The sequence below is a fragment of the Anomaloglossus baeobatrachus genome, chromosome 1 (assembly GCF_048569485.1).
Source record: "Anomaloglossus baeobatrachus isolate aAnoBae1 chromosome 1, aAnoBae1.hap1, whole genome shotgun sequence".
In the NCBI taxonomy this organism is placed as follows: Eukaryota; Metazoa; Chordata; class Amphibia; order Anura; family Aromobatidae; genus Anomaloglossus; species Anomaloglossus baeobatrachus.
The window spans coordinates 972030530-972055921 of NC_134353.1; the positions used below are offsets into that span (position 1 = coordinate 972030530).

At 50.7% G+C, this 25392-nt stretch overlaps 1 protein-coding gene across 1 annotated transcript in view; it reads right to left on the reverse strand.

Annotated features, from left to right (window-relative positions):
- LOC142302957 (uncharacterized) overlaps nt 1–25392 on the reverse strand; it is an 80761-nt gene that overhangs the window by 29776 nt on the left and 25593 nt on the right. The window contains exons 2-4 of the mRNA XM_075344062.1: nt 19958–20080; nt 16383–16472; nt 15035–15337 (exon numbers count right to left, since the gene is read on the reverse strand). Of these exons, the coding sequence (XP_075200177.1) occupies nt 15035–15337; nt 16383–16472; nt 19958–20080 (516 nt within the window). The remainder of the gene's footprint in view (nt 1–15034; nt 15338–16382; nt 16473–19957; nt 20081–25392) is intronic.

The window sequence follows — 25392 nt, forward strand, 5'->3', positions numbered from 1 at the left end:
TATATAGTAGTGTAGGTCTTGACTGTTGCATTGCCGGACCTATTGCTACATTTGGCGTAGTCAGCAGGACACAGCACTTTAGCACAGAGATGGCTGATCAGTTGGTGACAGAAATCGCCAAGGGCACCCTTCTCACTAAGGCTAGTTTCACGCATCTGGCATTTCACCGTTTTGCTGGATTCGGCACATGCCAGTACAGTGTATACAGTACAATGGTAGCGCAACAAGCGTGCGCTGAATCTTGCAAAACGGCGAAAAGCCAGATGTGTGAAACTAGCCTAACTTCATGAAGTTCACACAACTGGAAGAGGCGGGACTGGGTGCAATGACTTAAGAGCATGCTGCGCTTGCATCCCATGATGCCCGCCTTGCAGGGAGAGATGTTGATGATGGACGGAGAGGCCCGGCAGACAGTAATGTGTCGCCCCCATGATACCAGGACACAGTAACATTTTAAAAGGACATACATGGTTATACCACAGACTTAGGAACTTGAGAATGCTTCTATTTTGTGGGGTCCAGATAAAGAAGAGACGGTGGCTCAGTACATGACACTTTGCAGGAGGTAACGGCCCACATCACCCAGAAGACAGATAGAGAATATCGGGGGTGGGGAGTAGAGATGAGTGAACCAGTTAGATTAAGATTCGCCAATTTCAAATTCGGTACGAGCCTTAGCCTGTTTATTCGGGCTTAGTAACCCCCAGAACGTTCCCCAAAAGTCAAGTAATGTTCGGTTTTGTTCGATCACTGATCACGTTTAAAAAAAATTATTTTCTAGCAACATGTTCTGCTACAGGATTGTGGTGCTGTATGATGAATGGGGGATGTATGTCATGAGTGGGGGGACTCGGGAGAAGCCAGTCACGCACGGCGCCATTTTTTTTCTTCTTAACTTTATTAAGAAAGTGCAGTAAACATCCACCGGGTTCAGACATAATGGCTCGTGTGATTGGCTGCCAAAGCCACATGTCCGTCTGCATATAAATTGCAGACATGCGGCGTCTGCGCCATTTTGTGAATGTGAAACATTAGGGAAGGAGCTGCCGGGGCTGCTAGACAGTGAGTTTAGCTAGGGGTGTAATGATAGGTAGATGAGATCGATAGGAGAGTAATAGTGTAGAATAGGGACATGCAGTGCAGGGAAAGCCACAAATCAGCATTTCATGACAGAAATAGGGATAGGTATTTTCTGTGCTGCTAAAGAGTGACAGTGAAGGATCTAAATAGGTATTGTGGAGACACGGGGCTCAGTGGGTGCTCTCGTCCACTAAAACCCGCCGCCTTTAGAAAGACAGCGTGGCTCAGGGCTCATCCCAACTGAACGCCGGCCTCCTTAACCGTGGGCGTAACACTACTCAGACAACACAGGGTGAGGGAACCACAATAATTAGACTTTATTGGATCCCCAAACAATTAACGGCACATAACACATAACCAGCAAAACACAAATGTAACAGGCAACAGAGTCTCACCCTTCCGCTGGCTCACCAGGGATTTAGAATGTCCATGCCTCAGAGCTTCCAGGGCTATTTACTCCAGTCCAGCAGCACCCTGCTTTTGGCGGGCACCCACCGAGAAAGGAATAATGCCAGATTAAGGAAGCTGTGTGAGGACTGCAAAGTCTGTAACAGGTGACTGAACTGTCCCAACCTGAGTGTCCTCCTTAGGTAGTCCTGGTATGATGTTACAATCCTGGCAGCCGGAGTCGAAATCCCTAGGCTGTGCATATGGTCTCCAACCAGAACCGGAGTCCCTAGATTGAAGCCATAAGATATCCTGATCCTCTAGTCAGCTCCTGAGAGCTTAGACTGGATCCATCAGCATCCATCAACAACCTGGTGGCTTAAAGAAGTCCCTTTTATAGCCACAGCCTTCCACTTGGATACACTGCGTCCTCATCAATTGGTTGGATCAATTGGATGAATCTCAAGCTGCATGGACAATGTTCATTTAAATGATGTGCATAGAAAGACTGAAGATATCTACATGAAGTCTGCAAGTCACAGACTCGACAATGGCTACTAAGGTAATCACATTAGCAATACACAACTACGTTACAATGGTTACTGGAAAAGTCTAGAGAACAATACGTCTGGCTTTCAGTGGTCAACACAATTACATGAGTCAACAAGAGTCTTGTAGAAACAATGAGGGACTTATCCCCCGTCTATAAACAATCTATCATCCTGTCTGGCTGAATTTTAAGAAACTTTAACCCATGAGAGTCCATGTCATCACAGGTATTGCTACTTATTACTGCAAACTCCAAATTAGCCAGTGAACCACATTTCTAGGTATTGTTAGTTAGTACTGCCTGCTATCAATTTACTAGTCAACTAGGTAAAAAGGTCTTGTCAGTTTTCATAGCCTGCTCAAAATTACACAGTCAATCACATTTGTACATATTGTTAGTTATAGATAAAAAGAAGAAAGTCTTAGCAGCTTCCGCATAAAAAGTCAAACTTTATACCAAATCCATAAAAAATAAAAAAATGTTAAAACAGCCGTGTAGACAGAGGCCTTAAGGGCATGTTACACGCTACGATATATCTAACGATATGCCGTCGGGGTCACGTCGTAAGTGACGCACATCCGACATCGTTTGAAATAGCGTAGCATGTGACAGCTACGAACGACTGTTAACGAGCAGAAATACTCACCTTATTGTTCATCGTTGACACGTCGTTCATTTTCTAAATCTCGGTCAATTCCAGGATGCAGGTTGTTCGTCGTTCCTGAGGCAGCACACATCGCTCCGTGTGACACCCCGGGAACGATGGACACAGCTTACCTGCATCCCGCCGGCAATACGGAAGGAAGGAGGTGGGCGGGATGTTTATGTCCCACTCATCTCCGCCCCTCCGCTTCTATTGGCCGGCCACTTAGTGACGTCGCTGTGACGCCGAACGTCCATCCCCCTTCAGGAAGTGGATGTTCGCCGCCCACAGTGAGGTCGTTTGGAAGGTAAGTGCATGTGACGGGGGTTACCGACTTTGTGCGACACGGGCAACAAATTGCCCGTGCTGCACAAACGACGGGGGCGGGTGCGATCGCACAACTAATCGACGCGTGTAAAGCAGCCTTTACGCTCTTAATCCTGACAGATCTCCACATGTCAGAAGGCATTAAATAGTAAATGCTTAATTAGACAAATACACAAAAGGTGAGATAACTGTCACAACCAACATTAAGGGGTGCTTCACACACAGCGAGCTCGCTGTCGAGATCGCTGCTGAGTCACGCTTTTTGTGACGCAGCAGTGACCTCATTAGCGATCTCGCTGTGTGTGACACTGAGCAGCGATCTGGCCCCTGCTGCGAGATCGCTGCTCGTTACACACAGCCCTGGTTTGTTTTCTTCAAAGGCGCTCTCCCGCTGTGACACACATATCGCTGTGTGTGACAGTGAGAGAGCGACAAATGAAGCGAGCAGGGAGCAGGAGCCGGCGGCTGACAGCTGAGGTAAGCTTGTAACCAAGATAAACATCGGGTAACCAAGGTGGTTACCCGATATTTACCTTAGTTACCAGCCTCCGCAGCTCTCACGCTGCCTGTGCTGCCGGCTCCGGCTCTCTGCACATGTAGCTGCTGTACACATCGGGTTAATTAACCCGATGTGTACTGTAGCTAGGAGAACAAGGAGCCAGCGCTAAGCAGTGTGCGCGGCTCCCTGCTCTCTGCACATGTAGCTGCATTACACATCGGGTTAATTAACCCGATGTGTACTGTAGCTAGGAGAGCAAGGAGCCAGCGCTCAGTGTGCGCGGCTCCCTGCTCCCTGCACACACAGCTAAGCGGTGTGCGCTGGTAACTAATGTAAACATCGGGTAACCATACCCGATGTTTACCTTAGTTACCAGTCTCCGCAGCTTCCAGACGGCGGCTCCGTGCAAGCGCAGCGTCGCTTGCACGTCGCTGCTGGCTGGGGGCTGTTCATTGGTCGCTGGTGAGATCTGCCTGTTTGACAGCTCACCAGCGACCATGTAGTGATGCAGCAGCGATCCTGACCAGGTCAGATCGCTGGTCGGATCGCTGCTGCATCGCTAAGTGTGAAGGTACCCTAACCCTGACATCGCCAGGAACATACCTGACAAGAACAAACACTAGTTGGATTAATTGCCCAATGGAAACAAAAAAAATAAAAATAAATGTATTTGCAAATAAAACAAAACCTCTTTCAGATAAAGTACGGTATATGCAGACATAAATGCATTTATCTGTGTATGCGCACAACATATATCCGCATTATATATATCATAATAATAAACACAGAAAAATACAGAAAAATATAAATGCAGTATAAATGGGCAAATATAAAAAGCGCATTCAATTCAATAAATCCAAAAATTTACAAAGTTCAAATACATAATAACCAAAAAGTCAATGAAAGGTTTATGATGCTGGATAAACCCACCCGGTATCCATTCAAAGCCACGGACAAAACATTGGGCAGCAATCTACAATAACATCAGATAATAAATCAGAGGCAAAATTTAGTCCAGGAAACTCATAGGTATCAAACAAAGTGTCTCCAGTATCAATAGGAAGGTACGTCAGCGGGAAAATCTGTGCAGGAAAACTCACAGACATTCAATATATAATATATGGTATCTTCTAAACTCCAAGTACAAGGATCAGCAGCAGAGTCAGGAAAGCTCACAGACACTCACACAAGGGGTCTTATCACCATCACATAGGACAGATCAACAGGCAAAGGGCGTCCAAGTATGTTAAAGCTCATAGACCATCCAAACGGTAAACAAATATATATATAAAAAAAAAATCATCATACATAAACCCAAGGGTTATCATAAATAGTGCACTGGATACACAGTCTTCATTAATATTGCAATAAATAAACAAAACTAAACAAACACATAAACCATCCAAAAAAATGAATGGAAATAGTGGTGAAATATTGCAGTGTAAAATGAAAAAAACAATCCAGCTTCCGGAATAATATAAAATCTTGTGCAAGCTTTATTTTAAAGGACGTAAAAATTATAATTACAAGGGACAAAATAGGGAGCCCATGTGCAGCTATGCGTTTCGAACGCTGCCTGCGTTCTTTGTCAAGCTTGTGCGGGTGCTCTGACCAGCGACATAAGCTAGCAATGTCGCTGCGTGTAAAGCAACCTTTACAGAGAACATAGTAAATACTGTCATCTTGTAAGTTACTAAATAATTACGCAGAAAATAAAATAAAATGCACCCCCCCCTCAAAAAACAAAAACCTGTAAATCTGTATCCAGAGACAGGATAGACAGGTAAGTTACATCACAGCTAGCAATTCACTTAGTAATACAATGGGAAGTTCGCATAATTTATTCATCTGGGTGTCTGGCCTTCATTAGCCAAGGCAATAACATGAGTCAACAAGTCTTGTAAAAACAATGAGGGACTTATTCCCCGTCTATAAACAAACTATCTTCATGTCCGGCTGAATTTTAAGAAATGTAACCCCTGCTAGGCACTGACAGAGTCCATGTCGTCACAGTACTAACTATAAATACCTAAAAATGTGGTTCACTGCATAATTTTGAGCAGGCAATGAAAATTGCCAAGACCTTTTTAGCTAGTTCACTAGCAAAATTACAGCTGGCACTACTAACAATACCTATATTTATGGTTCACTGGCTAATTTGGAGCAGACAGTAATAAGTAGCAATATCTATTTAGACCCTTCACTGTCACTCTTTAGCAAGCACTGACAAGTAGCAATCCCTATTTCTATCATGAAATGCCGATTTCTGGTACACAGCTTTCCCTACACTGCACGTCCCTATTCTACAGTATCGCTCTCCTACAGTATCTATCTCAGCTACCTATTATTACACCCCTAGCTAAGCTCACGGTCTAGCAGCCCCAGCCGCAGCACCTTCCCTAATGTTTCACATTCAGAAAATGGCAACAACACTGCATGTCCGCATTTTATATATGGACGGACGTGTGACTTAAACAGCCAATGACACAAGCCCTTGTGTTTGAACCTTCTGAATGTTTGCTGCATTGTGATTGGCTGCAGGAGCATCCCAAATAAAATTAAGTGGAAAAAAAAATGCCAGTGCATGCGTCTGGCTTCTCTCGAGTCCTCACCCCTTCCACTCATTAATCACTTCCCCCATTCATCATACAGCACCACAATTCTTTACAAAAGCAGAACATGTTATTATAAAAGATTTTTTTTTAAAATGCAATCCGTGATCGAACAAAACCAAACATCGCCGACTTTTGGGGAAAATGCTCAGGTTACCAAGCCTGAGCCAAACAGGCTAAAGGCCGCTTTACACGCTGCGATATTGGTACCGATATCGCTAGCGTGCATTCCCACCCCCATCGGTTGTGCGACACGGGCAAATCGCTGCCCGTGGCACACAACATCACCCAGACCCATCACACTACTTACCTGCCTAGCGACGTCGCTGTCACCGGCGAACCACCTCCTTTCTAAGGTGGCGGTTCGTTCAGCGTCACAGCGACATCACTAAGCGGCCGCCCAATAGAAGCGAGGGGCGGAGATGAGCCGGACATAACATCCCGCTCGCCTCCTTCATTCCGCATTGCGGGTGGCCGCAGGTAAGGTGAGGTTCCTTGTTCCAGTGGTTTCACACATAGCGATGTGTGCTGCCGCAGGAGTGACGAACTACTTCGTACACCAAGCAGCAGCGATATTCGAGAATAAGAGGGCATATCACAGATGAGCGATTTTGACCGGTTTTGCGACAATTCAAAATCGCTCATAGGTGTCACACGCAAAGAAATCGCTAAAGTGACCGGATGTGCGTCACAAATTCCGTGACAATGAGATCACTTGAGCGATGTCGCAGCGTGTAAAGCCTGCTTAAGGCTCGTACCAAATTTGAAATTGGCGAACAATTATCAAACAGGTTTGCTCATCTCTACTCTCCAGATGTGTTAATGTTTTGTATAGTCTTCACAGTGCTGGAATTGTGGAGCTGCTCTAGTGTGGTGGAACTTTAGGACCTTACAGTGTTGTTGAAGTTTTTGGAGACTCTTCACAGTGATGGAGTTTTGGAGCTGTTGTAGTGTGTGGAGCTTTAGGACCCCTTCAGTTGTGTTGACGTTTTTGGAGACTTATAACAGTGATGGAGTTTTGAAGTTGCTCTAATGTGGTGGAGCTTTAGGACCCTACAGTTGTGCTCACGTTTTTGGAGCCTCTTCACAGGGATGTAATATTGGAGCTGTTGTAGTGTGTGGAGCTTTAGAACTATTCTGGGAGATTGAGATTTGTGAAAGGTTTTGGTATTTTCATAATGTGACGCCCTGGACACCCATGGGTCACAGGTCACTACACTCACCACATACACCCCCACCCTAGTAAGGTACCATCAGTCAACCAAAGACCTGATTGCCTCCCTCAGAGTCAGACAGGCACACCAGGTGGGCGGAGTCAGGTGGATAGACACGCCCTCCGAGGAGTCTGCTGGCCTGTGGCAGGAAAACACTAGCAGAGAGAGAGAGAGAGAGTGAGATCGAGATTGAGTTGGAGAGAGGAGTACAGTTCTGCGCGGGGCCTGGGTTGGAGCCTAGGGCCCCTGATCAGTCAGGCAGGCAAACGGTAGTGGCCGCCTGCAGGAGACCGGGAATACCACCGGTGGAACCATAAGGGACCGTGACAGGGTAGTGGCCTGCCAGAACCAAACCAGGGAGCCAACTGGATATTGGAGCACCAGGCAGGGTACTCAGACCCCGAACTAGGCTGTAAGCCACCACTAGTCAAATCAACTGATTGCGGTCTGGACCTCAGGGGTTCATTCCCACCAAAGTCCCGATTGAAGGTAACAGCCCAACCCGTCCGGATAGTAGCCACCGCCATAGACCAGAGATCCAAAGGGCCAGCGTCTGCGGGCAAACGGGCTCCTACGACACATATACGCTGGGGAGTGGACTACCAGTGCCCAGGTACAGTGGTCAAGATACATACACAGGTGCAGGAGAAAGGCGGACATTGCCAACCAGACTGGGAAGCTGCAGCCGGCTGCGGGCCCTGTTCATCACCCCGTTTGGTTTACCAGTGACTCTGTGTGGCTTAATCGTGAGTACACCTGTGCCCTCAGGCACCGCACCGTGCTGCACCGCAACACTGCGCCCTGCACCCAGGCCCTCGCCAACCGGGCCCCGGGACCAACATCCCCTACCCACGGAAGGGTCAACACCTAGCTGCGCCACTACACCGCTACCGGGAGTCCCCGTACCTTCACCGCAGCGGTGGTGTCCACCATCACCACAACCCGTGGGTGGCGTCACGAACAATCATCCCAAAACCAAATACCCGCATCCCCCGCGCCTAGCGCCAACCTCCCTTGCAGAGCGACGTGACCGCCGGGTCCGTGAGAGGCTCAAGCCACCCCCCATAGAACGCGAGCATGGATCTGAGAGACTCGGCAGCCGCAGCTGAGGCCGCGGGGCGGTACACATCGACTCTTCTGGCGTCTGCGAACAGGATAGAACCAGTCTACTTACCGGTAGAAGTGCACCTTGTGGTTCCCGTCAGCGGCGTCCCGCTGAAAAATCTGAAGATCCACCATCTTGGGTGCAAAAGTTTCCCGCTCGAGTCGTCTTCCCCGAGCAGTGAAGGCGCGAAAGTGAAGCCCCGCCCCCAAAAGAGAGAAGTGGTGTAGAAAAACCAGGGGGGACGGGAAGAAGATGTCCGTGCCTACCGGAGACGGCGGGGGGCGTCAGCTGCAGGAGTGGTGGCGCCCGAAGATGGGAACTTGGCAGCCCTCGCTCCGGTCGCAGGAGCGGGGGAGGCCGCAGGTCCAGCGGTCGCCCAGGTAATGCCGATCTCCCTGCCGTACGTGCCTGGTGCTACTTGGCTACCCCAGTACGACTGGAAGCCGGACGCCTTACAGGTGTTCCGGAAAAAGATAAACCCAATTCCAGACCTGTATGCCATGACTGGCAGACAGCGGGCGACGGTGGTACTCGGGCAGCTGACCGGTGCAGCCAAGCAGGAGACAGAGCCTTGGACCGACGCGGACCGGGCCTCGGTAGCCACTATCTTTGAAAAACTCCAGACCACCTTTGAGACCCGGACCGAGGCTGAGTTGCGGATGCAGTTCTACCAATGTCGGCATTGGCCCGCGGACAGTATCAGAGACTATGCCCTGCGCTTGCAGATGGCCCTCCGGACCCTGATGAGGGTGGACACCATCAGCGACGCCGACAGCAACAAGATGTTAGTGGACAGTTCCTACGGGAACTGGTGTCTGCTGAGGATCGCAAACAGCTGCGGTTATGGACTCTGGAGCACGCCGACTTAGACTTTACAGTACTAAAGGAGCGGGCCATCAAGGCCCTGCAAACACCAAGTGGTGGCGCTCCTGACGTGGCCCCTTGGCCGGTTGAAACTGCTCCCGTCTCAGTGGCACCCCCTCCCTTAGGTCTACCGGCCCCTGCTACACCCGTTGGGACAATAGAAGCGCTGGCCTCGCAGGTCCAACGTATGAATAATAATAATTAATAATTTTATTCATTTATATAGCGCTATTAATTCCACAGCGCTTTACATACATTGGCATGAATGAAGATCATACCCGGATCCTCGCCGGACTTCAGCTCCCGACGAGAGGCAAGCCCCAGGAGAAGATTCAGCTCGCTGACAGCCCGGAGGACGTCCCTTAGATGCAGCAGAGGAAGAACACTGACCTGCGGTATGGGCCACCCGTGTGCTACAGGTGCAACAAGCCTGGCCATTACTCTAGGCGATGTCCGTTAAACGAGCAACCCCTGAGGCCAAGGGCCAATCCTCAGGAGTAGACCCCCATGGCCCGGCTGATTGGAGAGACCGGTTTGTAGGAGGCCGCCCCATCATCTCCCTGGCGGTGGACGGCGTCCCGACCATGGCCCTGTTGGACACCGGATCGCAGGTAACCACTATGCCTTATTCATCGTACCAGCAATATTGGGCCGATAGTGGACTTGCCCCTCCCGATGATAGCATGACCGTTATTGCGGCCAATAGGCTCCCTATGACCCAAGTGGGACTCAGGGAAGTAACCCTGACCGTGGGACGGATGCAGCTGAAACGCCAAGGGATGATTGTGGTTCTGAATGAGTCCAGTGACCGTAACCCGAAAGTGGTCCTGGGAACCAATGTGATTGAGCACTGTATGGGAGAGGTGTTGAACTTGCTGCAACAACTGTCTGCCACTGTGAGGAGGAGGGCGGCAGAGGGCTCTGCAGCGTGAGATTCTGGCCCTTCTGCAGCGGCAGCAGGTGAACCTGACAGGTGGAGAAATTGGTGGAGTGCGGGTGATGGATGCCACCCCTTTGGTGATCCCACCAAGGAGCGAGATAATGATTTGGTGTAGGGCAGCAGTAGGCCCCCAGGGACGGGATTACCTGGCGTTGGTAGAACCCTCGCCTTCGGAGCACTGGCCCACGGTAATGGTAGCCAGAGGGGTGATTGACGTCAAAAAGGGTTAGGCTCTCCCACTATGCCACCATAGCTAAGCTGTTCACCATCGACCCGCACACTATCCATGAAACCGCCCCACTACCCCTACACCCGACATGAGTAGTGACACTCCATCTCCGCCATTCCAGGAGTGGTGCCGAGAGCTACATGTCGGCACCAAATCTACCCCGGTGCATCACAAAGACGGGGTATACAGGGTAGTACAGGAGTATGGGCAGGTTTTCAGCAAGCACCCGCTAGATTTCGGGAGGATTAAAGGGGTCCAACATCATATCCACACAGGCACACATGCACCTATCAAGGAGAGGTATAGGCCAATACCACCAGCACACTATCAATGTGCCAAAGACATGTTGAGGAACATGAAGGAGGCAGGGGTCATCCGGGATAGTTGTAGTCCCTGGGCAGCTCCGTTGGTGCTGGTAAAGAAGAAAGACGGTACCATGAGGATGTGTGTGGATTACCGGAAGATCAATCAGATAACGCATAAAGATGCATACCCTCTCCCCCACATCAAAGAGTCGCTGGCTGCACTAAAAACAGCTAATTATTTCTCTACTCTTGACCTTACCAGCGGATACTGGCAGGTGGCGGTTGCACCAGAAGACCGTGAGAAGACCGCATTTGCTACCCCCATGGGACTCTGCGAGTTCAACAGTATGCCGTTGGGGCTGTGCAATGCCCCGGAGACCTTCCAACAGCTCATGGAATGCTGCTTGGGGCACCTCAACTTCGAGACTGTCCTATTGTATCTGGACGATGTAATCGTGTATTCCAAGACGTACGAGGCCCACCTGGAGCACCTGGCAGAAGTGTTCGCAGCCCTCTCCAAATACGGGATGAAGTTGAAGCCGTCAAAGTGCCATCTGCTGAAACCCAAAGTGCAATACCTCGGACATGTGGTGAGTGCAGAAGGTGTAGCCCCGGATCTGGAGAAGGTTGCTGACATACAGAAATGGCCGCGACCGACCACGGTGAGAGAAGTCAGGCAGTTCCTGGGCCTAGTGGGCTACTATCGCCGTTTCATCAAGGGGTACACGAAGATGGCCGCACCCATGCAAGACCTCCTCGTGGGACAGACCAAAAATGGGAGAGCCTCCGGCCCCCCATTTGTCTGGAGTGAGAACCATGAGGAGTCCTTCCACCAGTTGAAGTCAGCCCTGACGGGCGAAGAAACCCTGGCCTACCCGGACTACGGGCTCTCCCGTTCGTCCTCTATACCGACGCCAGTAATGTGGGCCTGGGCGCGGTCCTGTCCCAGGTGCAAGATGGGAAGGGAAAGGTGATCGCCTACGCTAGCAGAAAACTTCGGCCGACGGAAAGGAACCCTGAAAATTGCAGTTCCTTCAAGCTTGAGTTCTTAGCCCTTGTGTGGGCAATAACTGAAAGGTTCAGGCATTACCTCGCAGCGGCAAAGTTTACTGCCTACACGGACAACAACCCGTTGACACACCTAGACACGGCCAAGCTGGGTGCCCTGGAGCAGCGGTGGATGGCTTGACTGTCCAACTACGATTTCACTATCAAGTACAGGGTCGGCCGCAAGAACACCAATGCAGATGCGCTGTCCCGAATGCCCCACTTACCTGATGGCGGGGTGGAGAACGACGACCTTGAAGAAATTGAGCTACCCGCATTCCATCGGCCCCGAGATGAGAAGCCCTGCATTAACCAACAGCAGGTGAACCTTGACCCGATGCCCGGCCAGGGGTGGCAGGAAGCCCAGGATCAGGAACCTGCGGTCCAGCTGGTTAAAGCCATGATCGCGCAGAGCTCCTCCAGGATGGATCCCGCAGCCCCCTCAGAAGCCCAATGGTTGTGGAAGGAGAGAAACCGGCTGCAACTGCTTCAGGGGAAGCTGTGTCAGGAAATGATCAATCCAAAGACCCATGAGAAGGTTCGCCAGGTGGAAGTCCCCAAAGCCAGTGTGCCCAGGGTCCTGAAGGCTTACCACGATGGGGCAGGGCACTTCGGTTGGAAGAAGCTGGAGATGTTGTTGAGAGAGCGGTTCTACTGGAGTGGGATGCGAGAGTCTGTGGAGGCCTGGTGTCGAGAATGTGGCCCCTGCACACTGAGAAGGCGGGACGAGGCCAGCCAGAAGGCCCCCCCTTCAGCCGATTGTCACCCACCAGCCATTGGAGTTGGTTGCCCTGGACCACGTCAAGTTCACGCCCAGCCGAAGCGGGTACACATATGCCCTGACCATTGTGGACCATTACTCCAGGTTCATGGTGGTTGTCCCAGTCAAAGATTTGACGGGCCGCACCGCAGCTAGAACCTTCCAGGCCTACTTCTGCCGACCGCACGGTTACCCGGAAAGGGTGCTCACGGACCAGGGCTCGGCCTTTGAAGCGGAGGTGTTCCAGGAGTTCTGTCACTTGTATGGGTGTAAGAAGATCCGGACCACGTCGCACCATGCGCAGACTAATGGGATGTGTGAGAAAATGAATCACTTGGTCCTGAACCTCCTCAAGACACTACCGCTGGAGGAAAGGAACCTGTGGCCTGAGAAGTTGCCTGACCGGGTGGATATGTACAATAACATCCCCTGTAGTTCCACCAAGTGCACGCCTGCATATCTAATGAGAGCCCGACCGGGACGGCTGCCCGTAGACCTGGAAATGGACATAGAAGCACCCGAAGCTCTCTCCTCCACTAACCACTGGGATGCCCATTGGGACCAACAGTGTTTTGTGGTAGCCCGTTGGCTACTGAAGTGCCCGTCCCTGTTGGGACTGATGTTGTCCCCTTTTTCCCCAAAGACAAGGCTGAGAACTAGCAAGCCACCCAATAACTATTGGGCTTGTAAATATTGCCCAACTGGCCTTCCCGCAACTGCCAGTCTCCGGAGAGGCTGGTTGGAGGAGGGACCCGCAGCAGAGCAGGCTGGGGTCCAGTCACCATCAGAACTGGTGACCATCCTCCAGGTCAGCGGTCCTCTTGGACGTGGGGCCTCTGAATGACTGCCGGGTGCATAGCACCGTACCCATTCCCGCTTGGGTAGCCTGGCCAGGTTCCTGTTTTCGGACTGGAGAAAAGGGGTGCTGCCCATTTCTTAGGCGCAGCATCAAGGTCTAGGTTGCTTGGGTGGGAAAGCGGAAGGACATGGACCCGTTCCCCATATGTTTAATAAAAATGTTCCCGTTTGCAACCGTTTAAGTAATGTGCCTCCCGCAAGGGAAGAAATGGAAAAAAAATGCTTTTTGAATGTTTTTCACTTGTTTGTTTATCTTACAGAAAAATAAAACCGGTGATGGACGGGCAGCTCGTGGACGGTCTGCATTAAACCAAGGGGGAATGTGACGCCCTGGACACCCAGGGGTCACAGGTCACTACACTCACCACATACACCCCCACCCTAGTAAGGTACCATCAGTCAACCAAAGACCTGATTGCCTCCCTCAGAGTCAGGCAGGCACACCAGGTGGGCGGAGTCAGGCGGATAGACAGGACCTCCGAGGAGTCTGCTGGCCTGAGGCAGGAAAACACTAGCAGAGAGAGAGAGAGAGGGAGAGTGAGATCGAGATTGAGTTGGAGAGAGGAGTACAGTTCTGCGCGGGGCCTGGGTTGGAGCCTATGACCCTTGATCAGTCAGGCAGGCAGACGGTAGTGGCCGCCTGCAGGAGACCGGGAATACCACCGGTGGAACCGTAAGGGACCGTGACAGGGTAGTGGCCCGCCAGAACCGAACCGGGGAGCCAACTGGATACCGGAGCACCAGGCAGGGTACTCAGACCCCGAACTAGAATGTAAGCCACCACCATAGTCAAATCAACTGATTGCGGTCTGGACCTCAGGGGTTCATTCCCACCAAAGTCCCGATTGAAGGCAACAGCCCAACCCGTCCGAATAGGAGCCACCGCCAAAGACCAGAGATCCAAAAGGCCAGCATCTGCGGGCAAACGGGCTCCTATGACACATATATGCCGGGGAGTGGACTACCAGTGCCCAGGCACAGTGGTCAAGATACATACACAGGTGCAGGAGAAAGGCGGACATTGCCAACCAGACTGGGAAGCTGCAGCCGGCTGCGGGCCCCGTTCATCACCCCGTTTGGTTTACCAGTGACTCTGTGTGGTTTAAATGTGAGTACACCTGTGCCCTCGGGCACCGCACCGCGCTGCACCGGAACACTGCGCCCTGCACCCCGGCCCTCGCCAACCGGGCCCCGGGACCAACATCCCCTACCCACGGAGGGGTCAACACCTAGCTGCGCCACTACACCGCTCCGGGGAGTCCCCGTACTGCAGCGGTGGTGTCCACCATCACCACAACCCGTGGGTGGTGTCACGAACAATCATCCCAAAACCAAATACCCGCATCCCACGCACGTAGCGCCAACCTCCCTTGCAGAGCGACATGACCCCCGAGTCCGTGAGAGGCTCGAGCCACCACCCGTAGAACGCGAGCACGGATCCGAGCGGCTCGGCAGCCGGCTGCGGGGCGGTACAATAGCTTTTTTTTTAGACACCCTGGTATGTAGGAGTCCTTGGAGGTAATCTGGTGTAGTTGAGGTTTTGGATTTTTGTATAATCTGCTATGTGTCAAGATTACCTCTTAATATAGCGTTGGTGACTTGCCCTCCACATACCTCTTTCCTGCTGATTTAGCTTTGCCTGCTCTTCACTCAGCTTCTTCTCTGCTCTTTCTAGCTCCATCTGAGCTTTGTTTGTCATGTTTTTCTGGGTCTGCAGCTTGTCGTCCGTGGTTTGCAATGTTGCGGCCAGCCTCCCTGTACTGTCCGTCAGCTGCTTCACTCTTTGCTCAGTATTTTGCAGGTCTCTCCGCAGGGTGCTCAGGACAAGGTCTTTACTCTGCATATCCTCCATTAGACTTCTGTTCATTGCTTGGTGACTTGCAGAAAGTGCCTGGAGTTCACTGGACACATGGAGGTCTGTAGGAGCAGAACAGTTTACGGGAATTAGGTTTCTAAAGTAATCATTCGTTATTCAAATCACCACTGAAGTCACCATTATGTCCTAAACTCCAGCAAGACCTCTTATCAGGAATAAATGGACAACAAGGTTTTCCATTCTCCTTCTAAGAGGGACATGTCTATACAAGTCATACAAGGGCGAGATATCTCCATTTGGAAATGCCCAGTTGGCAATTTATTAGTAGACTTCAAGGAAAAACACAACACAGCCTAAAGCTTGCTTTACACGCTGCGATATCGGTATCGATATCGCTAGCATGCGACCCGCCCCCAATCGTTTGTGCGAGACGGGCATATCGCTTCCCGTCGCGCACAAAATCGCGCGGACCCGTCACACGTACTTACCTGCCCTGTGACGTCGCTGTGATCGGCGTACCGCCTCCTTTCTAAGGGGGCGGTCCGTTCGGCGTTACAGCGACGTCACTAAGCGGCCGACCAATGAAAGCGGAGGGGCGGAGATGAGCGGGACGAACATCCCGCCCACCTCCTTCCTTCCGCCTTGCGGCTGGCGACAGGTAAGGAGTTGTTCCTCATTCCTACGGGGTTACACACAGCGATGTGTGCTGCCGCAGAAACGAGGAACAACTTCGCCCAATAATTGGGAGGGGACCCCCATGTCAACGATGAGCGATTTTGAACGTTTTTGCGACAATTCAAAATCGCTCATAGGAGTCACACACAACGAGATCGCTACAGCGGCCGGATGTGCGTCACAAATTTCGTGACCCCAACGAGATCGCTGTAGCGAAATCGTAGCGTGTAAAGCCACCCTTAGGCCAGATGCACACATTGAGTATTTTGTGAGGTTTTTACTGCAGCAGCATTATGGAAATGAAAGGCACCAAAAACACAACACTGTATGGATATGTCCTAATGTGATATTTGACTGCGCCAACTGGTGTCATGTGACCTCTCAGCCCCGCCCCATTCACGCTAACTTTTAAATCCAATACATTTCATTGTGATTGTTGTATTTTGCAGAGATTTCTGGAATTTTACTCACATTTTATTGTCCTTTCGATGGTGATCGTAGAAAGTATAAGACTAAGCATCAGGAACAGAAGAGCCAAGTGCGGAGCCCAAAGTCTGAACCCTAAATAACAGAGAGGGTTACTGGACGCTGAGGACAGGGTCACATTGGGTCATGATTGTGTCATGGAGTAAGGTCAGGAGCAGAGCGGAGGGTATTCATCTCCTGGAGATGCAGTGAGAAGATCAGGCTGGCCAATCTCACACCTGTGACGCCATCCTGTGCCCCCCCATAACACTGATCTATGATCAAAGAATTTAGAAGTGAGCAGCTTTCAAAGTACCCAACACGGACAGAAGTCAGTCATTACAGGACGATTCATCCTCACCAATGCACCAATCCTAGATGTCGATGCTGGTAGCCCCCACATGTAGCCCCCCAGAGCCATGTGCAATGCACTAATGGTGCTGCTGGTATTAGTATTGATGGGCACTGCCTGGTATGCAGTAATGGTGGTCAATCTCTGGTGGTGTCACTCTCTGGCGGTGTCACTGTGTGATAGCAGCCTCTCTATTGATAACCTCTATATGGAGTTTGCCTCCCTGATATTTTCATGGTGTGTGTTGTCAATCTTTGGTGATGTAACTCTCTGGTGATGTCACTTTCTGGTGATGTCACTCTGTGATAACAGCCCTTCTATTGATAGCCCCCATATCTGGGGTAGCCTCCCTGATAATGTCATTCACTGTGTGATGTCACTCTCTGGCGATGTCAGCCTTTGATAGAGGCTGTCAATTGTGATAGAGGCTGTCAATAGAGGGGCTGCTATCTGGGAGTAGCCTCCCTGGAATTCCCGTTCTGTCTTGTGGTGTCACTCTATTGGTAGCACCTCTATCCCTCTATTGATAGCATTCTCTGGTGGTAGCCTTCCTGGTATTCTCATTTTCTCTTTGATGTCACTCTCTGATGATGTCACTCTCTTTCAGTATCACTCTATTAATAGTGTGGCGCCCTGGACAAGCCAGGACGTCACAGGTACTGCAACAACACACCCCACACCCCGGCTAGGCACACCAAAGTCAGACAAAAATCCTTGTTGCCTCCCTCCAGGGGCTGATGTCCACACCAGGGGGTGGAGCCAGGCGGTTGGCCCCACTCGCCGAGGAGTTCACAGTCCTGGAGGCGGGAAAAGGAGAGTGGAGTTGAGAGTGAGAGTTCAGTTAGGAGAGAGGAGTGAAGTGGTAGTGGAGCAGACTGACCGTGTCCGGGTGCGTGGCCCGGGCACATACAGCAAGGTTGGCAGACGGTGGTCACCGTCTGCAGGAGAGGCTGATTGACGTGAACCGTAAGGACTAAGGACAGGCGGTGGCCCGCCGGTACCGGATCGGAGAACGAAGAGAAGCCAGCACCATTCGGCAGGGCCAACAGACCCTGACCAGGCTTGGAGTCGCCATAAAACCGGTCAAATCCGTTAGCGAAGGGAACCTCCGGGGTTTCCCAGCAGTCAAGACCCGATTGAAGGCAACCGCTCAAATCGTGAAGGGAAATAGAGTCACCGCCAAGGCTACAGTTCCCAGGGCCAGAGCCTGCGGGCAAAAGGAGATCACTCAGCATCCATCCAAGCTGGGGAGCGGGTTACCGGTGGGAAACCATCAGGACCGAGAACATAACACAGGTGCAGGGAAAGGCAGTCACCGCCAACCTACCGGGAGAAGAACCACCGCAGCCGTCTGTGGGACCCGTCCATCCAGCCGTTTGTTTTACCGGAGACTTTGCATTCCTTATTGACTGAGTGAGTACCACTGTGCCGTGCGGCACCGCGCTGCCCCCGCGACCCTGCACCTCCCCAGACCCCGTAACCCGCCTGCCATTCCTCCCTCACCGGGCCCCGGGACAACCAAATCCGCTACCCACAGAGGGAAAGAACAACATCTAAGCTGCTCCCTGTCATTGCTCCCGGGATCCCCGTCCAGAGCAGCGGTGGTGTCACAACCTCACCACAACCGTGGGTGGCGTCACGGACAATAAATCCCCAAAACTATCCCCCCTTTTCACTCATGAGCGAGGAGCGCCGCTCGAGTCCCCGGGATCCGGCCCACTGCTCGAGCCACCGACTGAGCAGCAAGCGAAGCAGCAGCAGCAGTGCCGGACCCGAGCGTGGTGAGCGCAGCGTCCCCCTCCCCGCCCGCGACAATAGCCCATCTGGTTGTGTCACTCTCTAATGATGTCACTCTATTGATAGTCCCTTTGATGGTGACATTCTCCAGAGGTAGCCTCCCTGGTATTCTCACTCTCTTTGATGTGCCTTTCTGGTGGTGTCAGTCTATGTTGGTGTCACTATTGATATCCCATCTGATGGTGACATTCTCCAGAGGTAGCCTCCCTGGTATTCTCACTCTCTCTTTGATGTGCCTTTCTGGTGGTGTCAGTCTATGTTGGTGTCACTATTGATATCCCATCTGATGGTGACATTCTCCGGAGGTAGCCTCCCTGGTATTCTCATTCTCTCTTTGATGTGTCTCTCTGGTGATGTCACTCTCTGGTGGTGTCACTATATTGATAGCCCCTCTGATAGTGACATTATCCAGAGGTAGCCTCCTTGGTATTCTCACTCTCTCTTTGATGTGCCTTTCTGGTGGGGTCAGTCTATGTTGGGGTCACTTTCTGGTGGTGTTAGTCTATGTTGGTGTCACTCTTTTAGTAGCCCCTCTGATGGTGACATTCTCCAGAGGCAGCCTCCCTTGTATGCTTACTCTCTCTTTGATGATTCTTTCTGGTGATGTCTCTCTATTGATAGCCCCTCTGATGGTGACATTCTCCAGAGGTAGCCTCCCTGGTATTGTCACTCTCTCTTTGATGAGTCGTTCTGGTGATGTCAGTCTCTGGTGATGTCTCTCTATTGATAGCTCCTCTGATGGTGACATTCTCCAGAGGTAGCCTCCCTGGTATTGTCACTCTCTCTTTGATGAGTCGTTCTGGTGATGTCAGTCTCTGGTGATGTCTCTCTATTGATAGCTCCTCTGATGGTGACATTCTCCAGAGGTAGCCTCCCTGGTATTGTCACTCTCTCTTTGATGAGTCGTTCTGGTGATGTCAGTCTCTGGTGATGTCTCTCTATTTATAGCCCCTCTAATGGTGACATTCTCCAGAAGTAGCCTCCCTGGTATTGTCACTCTATCTTTGATGAGTCGTTCTGGTGATGTCAGTCTCTGGTGATGTCACTCTCTTGATAGCTCCTCTGATGGTGACATTCTCCAGAGGTAGGCTCCCTGGTATTCTCACTCTCTTTTTGATGAGTCGTTCTGGTGATGTCACTCTCTGGTGATGTCACTCTCTGGTGATGTCACTCTCTGGTAATGTCACTCTATTGATAGCCCCTCTGATGGTGACATTCTCCGGAGGTAGCCTCCCTGGTATGCTCACTCTCTCTTTGATGTGCCTCTCTGGTGGTGGCCCCAATAGTCATGTCCCCTTGTCGCAGTGGTTCCATCATACAGATATTGATAATAATTGATATGTTGCCGATTTATGCAGTAAATATAGATTTTTCTCAGCGTCTCCTTGTACACGTGCCCCACTGACCCTTGATGCTCACAGTTCTGACCTACCTGTTTGGAGGCGACGCCATCTTCCACTAGGGGGCGCTTCAGGGACTTTTCTCTCTCCAGTTGGTTTATCAATATTTTCATAGGTATCATCTAAGAAATCACTGACTCTGTCATGTGGGGTCTCTGCAACACAGGAGGGGATTGATCACATAAAGGGTCTTATCTCCATTGTGTATTTACTTGATGTACTGAGAAAAATAAATCCAACAAATTGAGATCTACAAATGTTGTGCGGGTATATCAGACGGTATGTGTCCGCATAACTTTATAATATATAGTTTTTAAAATTGAAGGTGAAACCCCATGAGGCAGACACTAATAGCTGCACATTAGGGGTAAAATTCCTTCCCGACTCCAAATACAGTAATGAGTCCAGTTTGTAAGAATGCCGTGACTGGGAGTGACCGTGGAGCCTCGCCCTTAGGATTTGATGGGTGTCATGGGAATTTACACCATTGGATTATGTCAGAACTTCAAGGATTTTTTAAAATAATAAATGAGTGAAGGAGGGAATGGGGGGTTCTTAATTCAAGTAAACTATTTTTTTGTGTGTGCCTACCTAAACTTTTCATTTTTCGTGTTACTAATGAGGGGTGTCTGATAGATCCTTCTCCATTTTTAACCCCTGGGCTTGATGACAGCTGACATTACACAACTGGCATCAACCCCAAAAATATTATCTTGATTTCCACCGCACCCAGGCAATCGGGAAGAGCCGGGTAAAGAGCTAGCATAGGAGCATCAAATGGATGAGCCACATCTGGGGTAACTGCGGGCTGCTATTTTTAGACTGGGAAGGGCCAGTTAACCATAGACCGTCCCACACTAATATTACCAGCCCCCAGTTGTCTGCCTTACCTTGGCTGGGGATCAAATATAAGGGGAACCCCACGCCATTTTTTAAAATTATTAATTTATTTATTAGTTAAACAAGGTTAAAAACATGGGTGCAAGTGTACAATTTGTAGAGGTGGGACTTTGCTTTTGCCAATTTCCAGAGGACAGTGTGTATCAAGCATCGCGTCCCCAGGTCCTATATAGACCTAATGACATGATGTGGTCAGACAATCACAGCTATGCCAGTACTTGGCATGGCTGTAAAGGGTACAAAACCTGAACTTTACCATTTAGGGTCACTCATCCCTACCTGTGACGTCTCCTGCTGTCATCAGGCATCACATATTCATTCTGTGGGCAGCGCCGGCAATGGACCCAGAAGCTCTGAATGCCACAGGCTTTGTCCAGCCACTGAGGTTGGGGTGGCTGAGACCTGCCGTGCTGTCCATGACTTTGGTATAGTTGAGTTCTAACTTTCTTTTTGCCACCTTACCATCAATGGGTATATATAACACACAAACACAAAAATTGGATGAAATGGCCACAGCAGCCTTTTATTTAACATACAAACATCAGAAAATAATTCAAATAGGGTGCGGTCCTCGAAGCTCATAAATCTGATGATATTATTATAATAATAACCTTATTAACATTAAGATAAAAGAAAAAAGGGGGGGCGCGCTCCTGTGTAAAATCCAATGATAAAAAATTTTTTTACAAGCAGTGTGATGGACACACTCACCTGATCCTGTTGTACATCAGGTACAACACTGGGGAAACAGCCGAAGGGAAATACAGGGTGTACCACTATGGCATCAGCGGGGATCTCGTCCTCTCACGCCCGCAAGATTTCCAGCCCGGGCGGCCGCTCACGCGATTGATAACCCACGTGGAGAGCTCAGCCGCCAGACCAGCGTTAGGCTGCAGCTCCTCCTCTGGGATGGATGGACCCGTAGACACGATGCCAGTGACTCACCGGCCCTTCAGAAGCGTAGATGGATTCAGGCAAATCTTAGATTAGCTGTTGCAGCCCCGTGAACTCCAGCAAGGAGATGAGAGATTTAAGGATAATGAAAAAAAACACGGTATCGGCTGCGCTGCTAGGAAAGTTCATAGAGATGATGGTATTATTTCAGAAGTTTTTATTTGCAAAAATATATGCCACAACGCGTTTCGGGGATAAAAATTCCCCCTTCCTCAGGTAGCCGTTTTTCATATGAATTTTCAGACTGTCCCAGTGACTTTAATCCGAGACTTATTGCACTTTCCCACCGAAACGAGCTCTCCGTCACATCCACATGGGACTATCCCAGACCAAACCGTAATCAGTCCTGGAAAGGATACCCACAGCCGGAGCAAATCATACCTAATACACCGAATTAAATCCCAAAATGGGGAAAAAAAAAATCCCTGAATCATCACCCCTCATGTGGAAGCTAACATCTCCGGAGCCCAAACCAAAAGCACCATCCTGTGTACTTCTGGCAAAACCCAGCCCCAACACCTACCATGAAAGCCTAGTCTAAACAGCCAAACTAAAACAACCCCTGAGGCCTCACATATCCTGATACCGCTGTTAAGATTGCTTTACACGTTGCAATTTCGCATACGATATCGTATGCGATCGTACCCGCCCCCATCGTATGTGCGGCATGTTCAATTTGTTGAACGTGCCGCACAAACGATTAACCCCCGTCACACGTACTTACCTTCCATACGACCACGCTGTGGGCGGCGAACGTCCACTTCCTGGAGTGGGAGGGACGTTCGGCGTCACATCGACGTCACGTGGCAGCCAGCCAATAGAAGCAGAGGGGCGGAGCTGAGCGGGACGTAAACATCCCGCCCACCTCCTTCCTTCCGCATTGTGGGCCGGGAGCTGCAGGAGGCAGGTGAGATCTGTTCATCGTTCCCGGGGTGTCACAAACTGCGATGTGCGCTACCTCGGGTACGATGAACAATCTGATGTTCAATTCGTCAGGAATGAATGACGTGTATGTGATGAACGGTTTTTCATTCAATCGCAATTGCACGTCGCTGTCACACACTACAATGTACCTTACGATGCCGGATGTGCATCAGTTACGACGTGACCCCGCCGACACATCGTAAGATATCTTGTAGTGTGTAAAGCGGGCTTAAAGGGGGCCATGAATTTAAAGTGATGTAATCCAAGTTTTGAATCTTCACCTTAACCCTGTCTGCATCTGTGACGCCCTGGGCAAGCCAGGGGTCACAGGTCATTGCACCACCACACCCTACACCCCAGTTAGGAACACCAAAGCTAACCCTAAAATCCTTGTTGCCTTCCTCCAGGAGCTGGTGTTCACACCCGGGGGTGGGCCAGGCGGTTGGCTCCGCCCACCGAGGAGTTCACAGCTCTGGAGGCGGGAAAACCAGGCAGTTAGCTCAGGGAAGAGCTTGAGAACAGAGTCCAGCTAGGGACGGAAAGGAGTAAACAAGTAGTGAAGTGGAGGAAGTGAAAGTGAAGTGAAGTGGTAAAGGAGGAAAGTAAGAACAGGGACAGTTTGAAAAACCTGAAGTAGGTCCGGGTGTGTACCCCGGGCTAAGTGACAGCAAGGTCAGCAGACGGCGGTGATTGTCCGCAGGGGTGACTGCTCGGATGTCACTGGAAGGACCGCGGACGGGTGGTGACCCGGCGGTTTGGAGCAGTGTACAAGGAACAGTCAGCACCAGGGCAGGGGCCTTTCGGATCCCGGCAAGGCTAGGAATCGCCATAATTTGCCAAATCCATCAGTGAAGGGGATGACTGTCTCCAAACAACCAAGTCCCGATTGAAGGCAACAGCCCAACCATTGAAAGCAGAGACACCGCCACCGCCAGGGCACCAGTTTCTGAGGGCCAGCGCCTGCGGGCAAAGAGTAGAGCTCCTCCGGTCCAGCTTGAAGCCGGGGAGCGGGTTACCGGTGGGAACCCATCTAAACCAACAACAACATTAGGTGCAGGAAAAGGGACATCACCGTCACCTACTGGGGAAGCAAGTGCAGCCGTCCGTGGGAACCGTCTTTCCAGCCGTGTGGTTTACCGGGAACTGTGTCATCGTCTCAGACTGAGTGAGTACCACAATGCCGCGAGGCACAGCGCTGCCCCCGCGTCCCTGCGCCCACCAGGCCCTGCATCTCCCACCTCATCACTGGGCCCCGGGATCACCAACCCCTACCCACGGAGGGGCAACACAACAACTTGCTGCTTCACGCCATCACTCCCGGGATTCCCACACAGAGCAGCGGTGGTGTTAACAAATCACCACAACCGTGGGTGGCGTCACGGACAATAGACAATATCCCAAAACCCAATCCCATTTCACTCACGGGCGAGGAGCGCCGCTCGAGAACCCCCGGGATCCGGCCCACCACTCGAGCCACCACTGAGCAGCAGCAGCCGGACCCAAGCAGAGGGGGGAGCGCAGTGCTGACACCCTCCTCCCCGCCCGCGACACATCCACATCATGAGTCAGTTTTCATTAGCATGCTATTTATCCACACAGGACGAGTAAGAAATAGAACACTGATCGAGGTAGAAGATATGACTGACTTTATTGCGGAAAGTAAAGGGGGCTTTACACACTGCGACACCGCTAATGCGGAGTCGTTGGGGTCACGGGATTGGTGACGCACATCCGGCCGCATTAGCGATGTTGCTGCGTGTGACACCGATGAGCAATTTTGCATCATTGCAAAAACGTGCAAAATCGCTCATCGGTGACATGGGGGTCCAGTCTCGATAATCGTTACTGCAGCAGTAACGATGTAGTTTGTCGCTCCTGCGGCAGCACACATCGCTATGTGTGACGCCGCAGTAATGAGGAAGCTCTCCTTACCTGCCTCCCGGCCGCTATGAGGAAGGAAAGAGGTGGGCGGGATGTTCCGGCCACTCATCTCCGCCCCTCCGCTTCTATTGAGCGGCCGGTCAGTGATGTCGCTGTTGTAATAGAATATGTCTGGCTCACTGTGTATACAGTAGGTGCTCAGAAAAAATAAAAGTCAATATAATAAACTTAGCTCTGGCACACTATAGTGATCAATAAGATGAGAAAAAGACTCCTTGGAATGCTGAAAATTCTTTATTAGTGCAAAAAGATGATGAATCGTCCGACGTTTCGACCTTATTTTTAGGTCTTAATCATGGACATGATTATCTATATGAGTAACTGGATGGTGTGTATTCAATTGTATAGCGTCATCGCCAATATGGTACAAATGGAAGACTTGTAATCCTCAGTACTTTATGCACTTAAAGTTTCTAATGTAGATGATGCGAGCCTATTCCAAAACTGGAATGGTGAATAATGATGGGTAGAATCTGTATCCCCACGTAGTAATGGCTGGTGGATGTCACTCCACAATTTAGGTGAAAGGGGCTCTTATATCAAAGGATTCTCAGTCGCCTCAGAAACATAAAAAACTGAATTGCTGCTGGAAAGGCCCCAATTAGTATAGTGAGGGTTAATGTAATGCCCTCACTGAAGGGTTTTCAGTTGCCTCAGATTCATGAAAAGGCAAGTGTGACTATACCGTATGTGACATTGTGAGGCTGTATCTGACTATACTCTATGTGACATTGTGGGGGTGTATCTG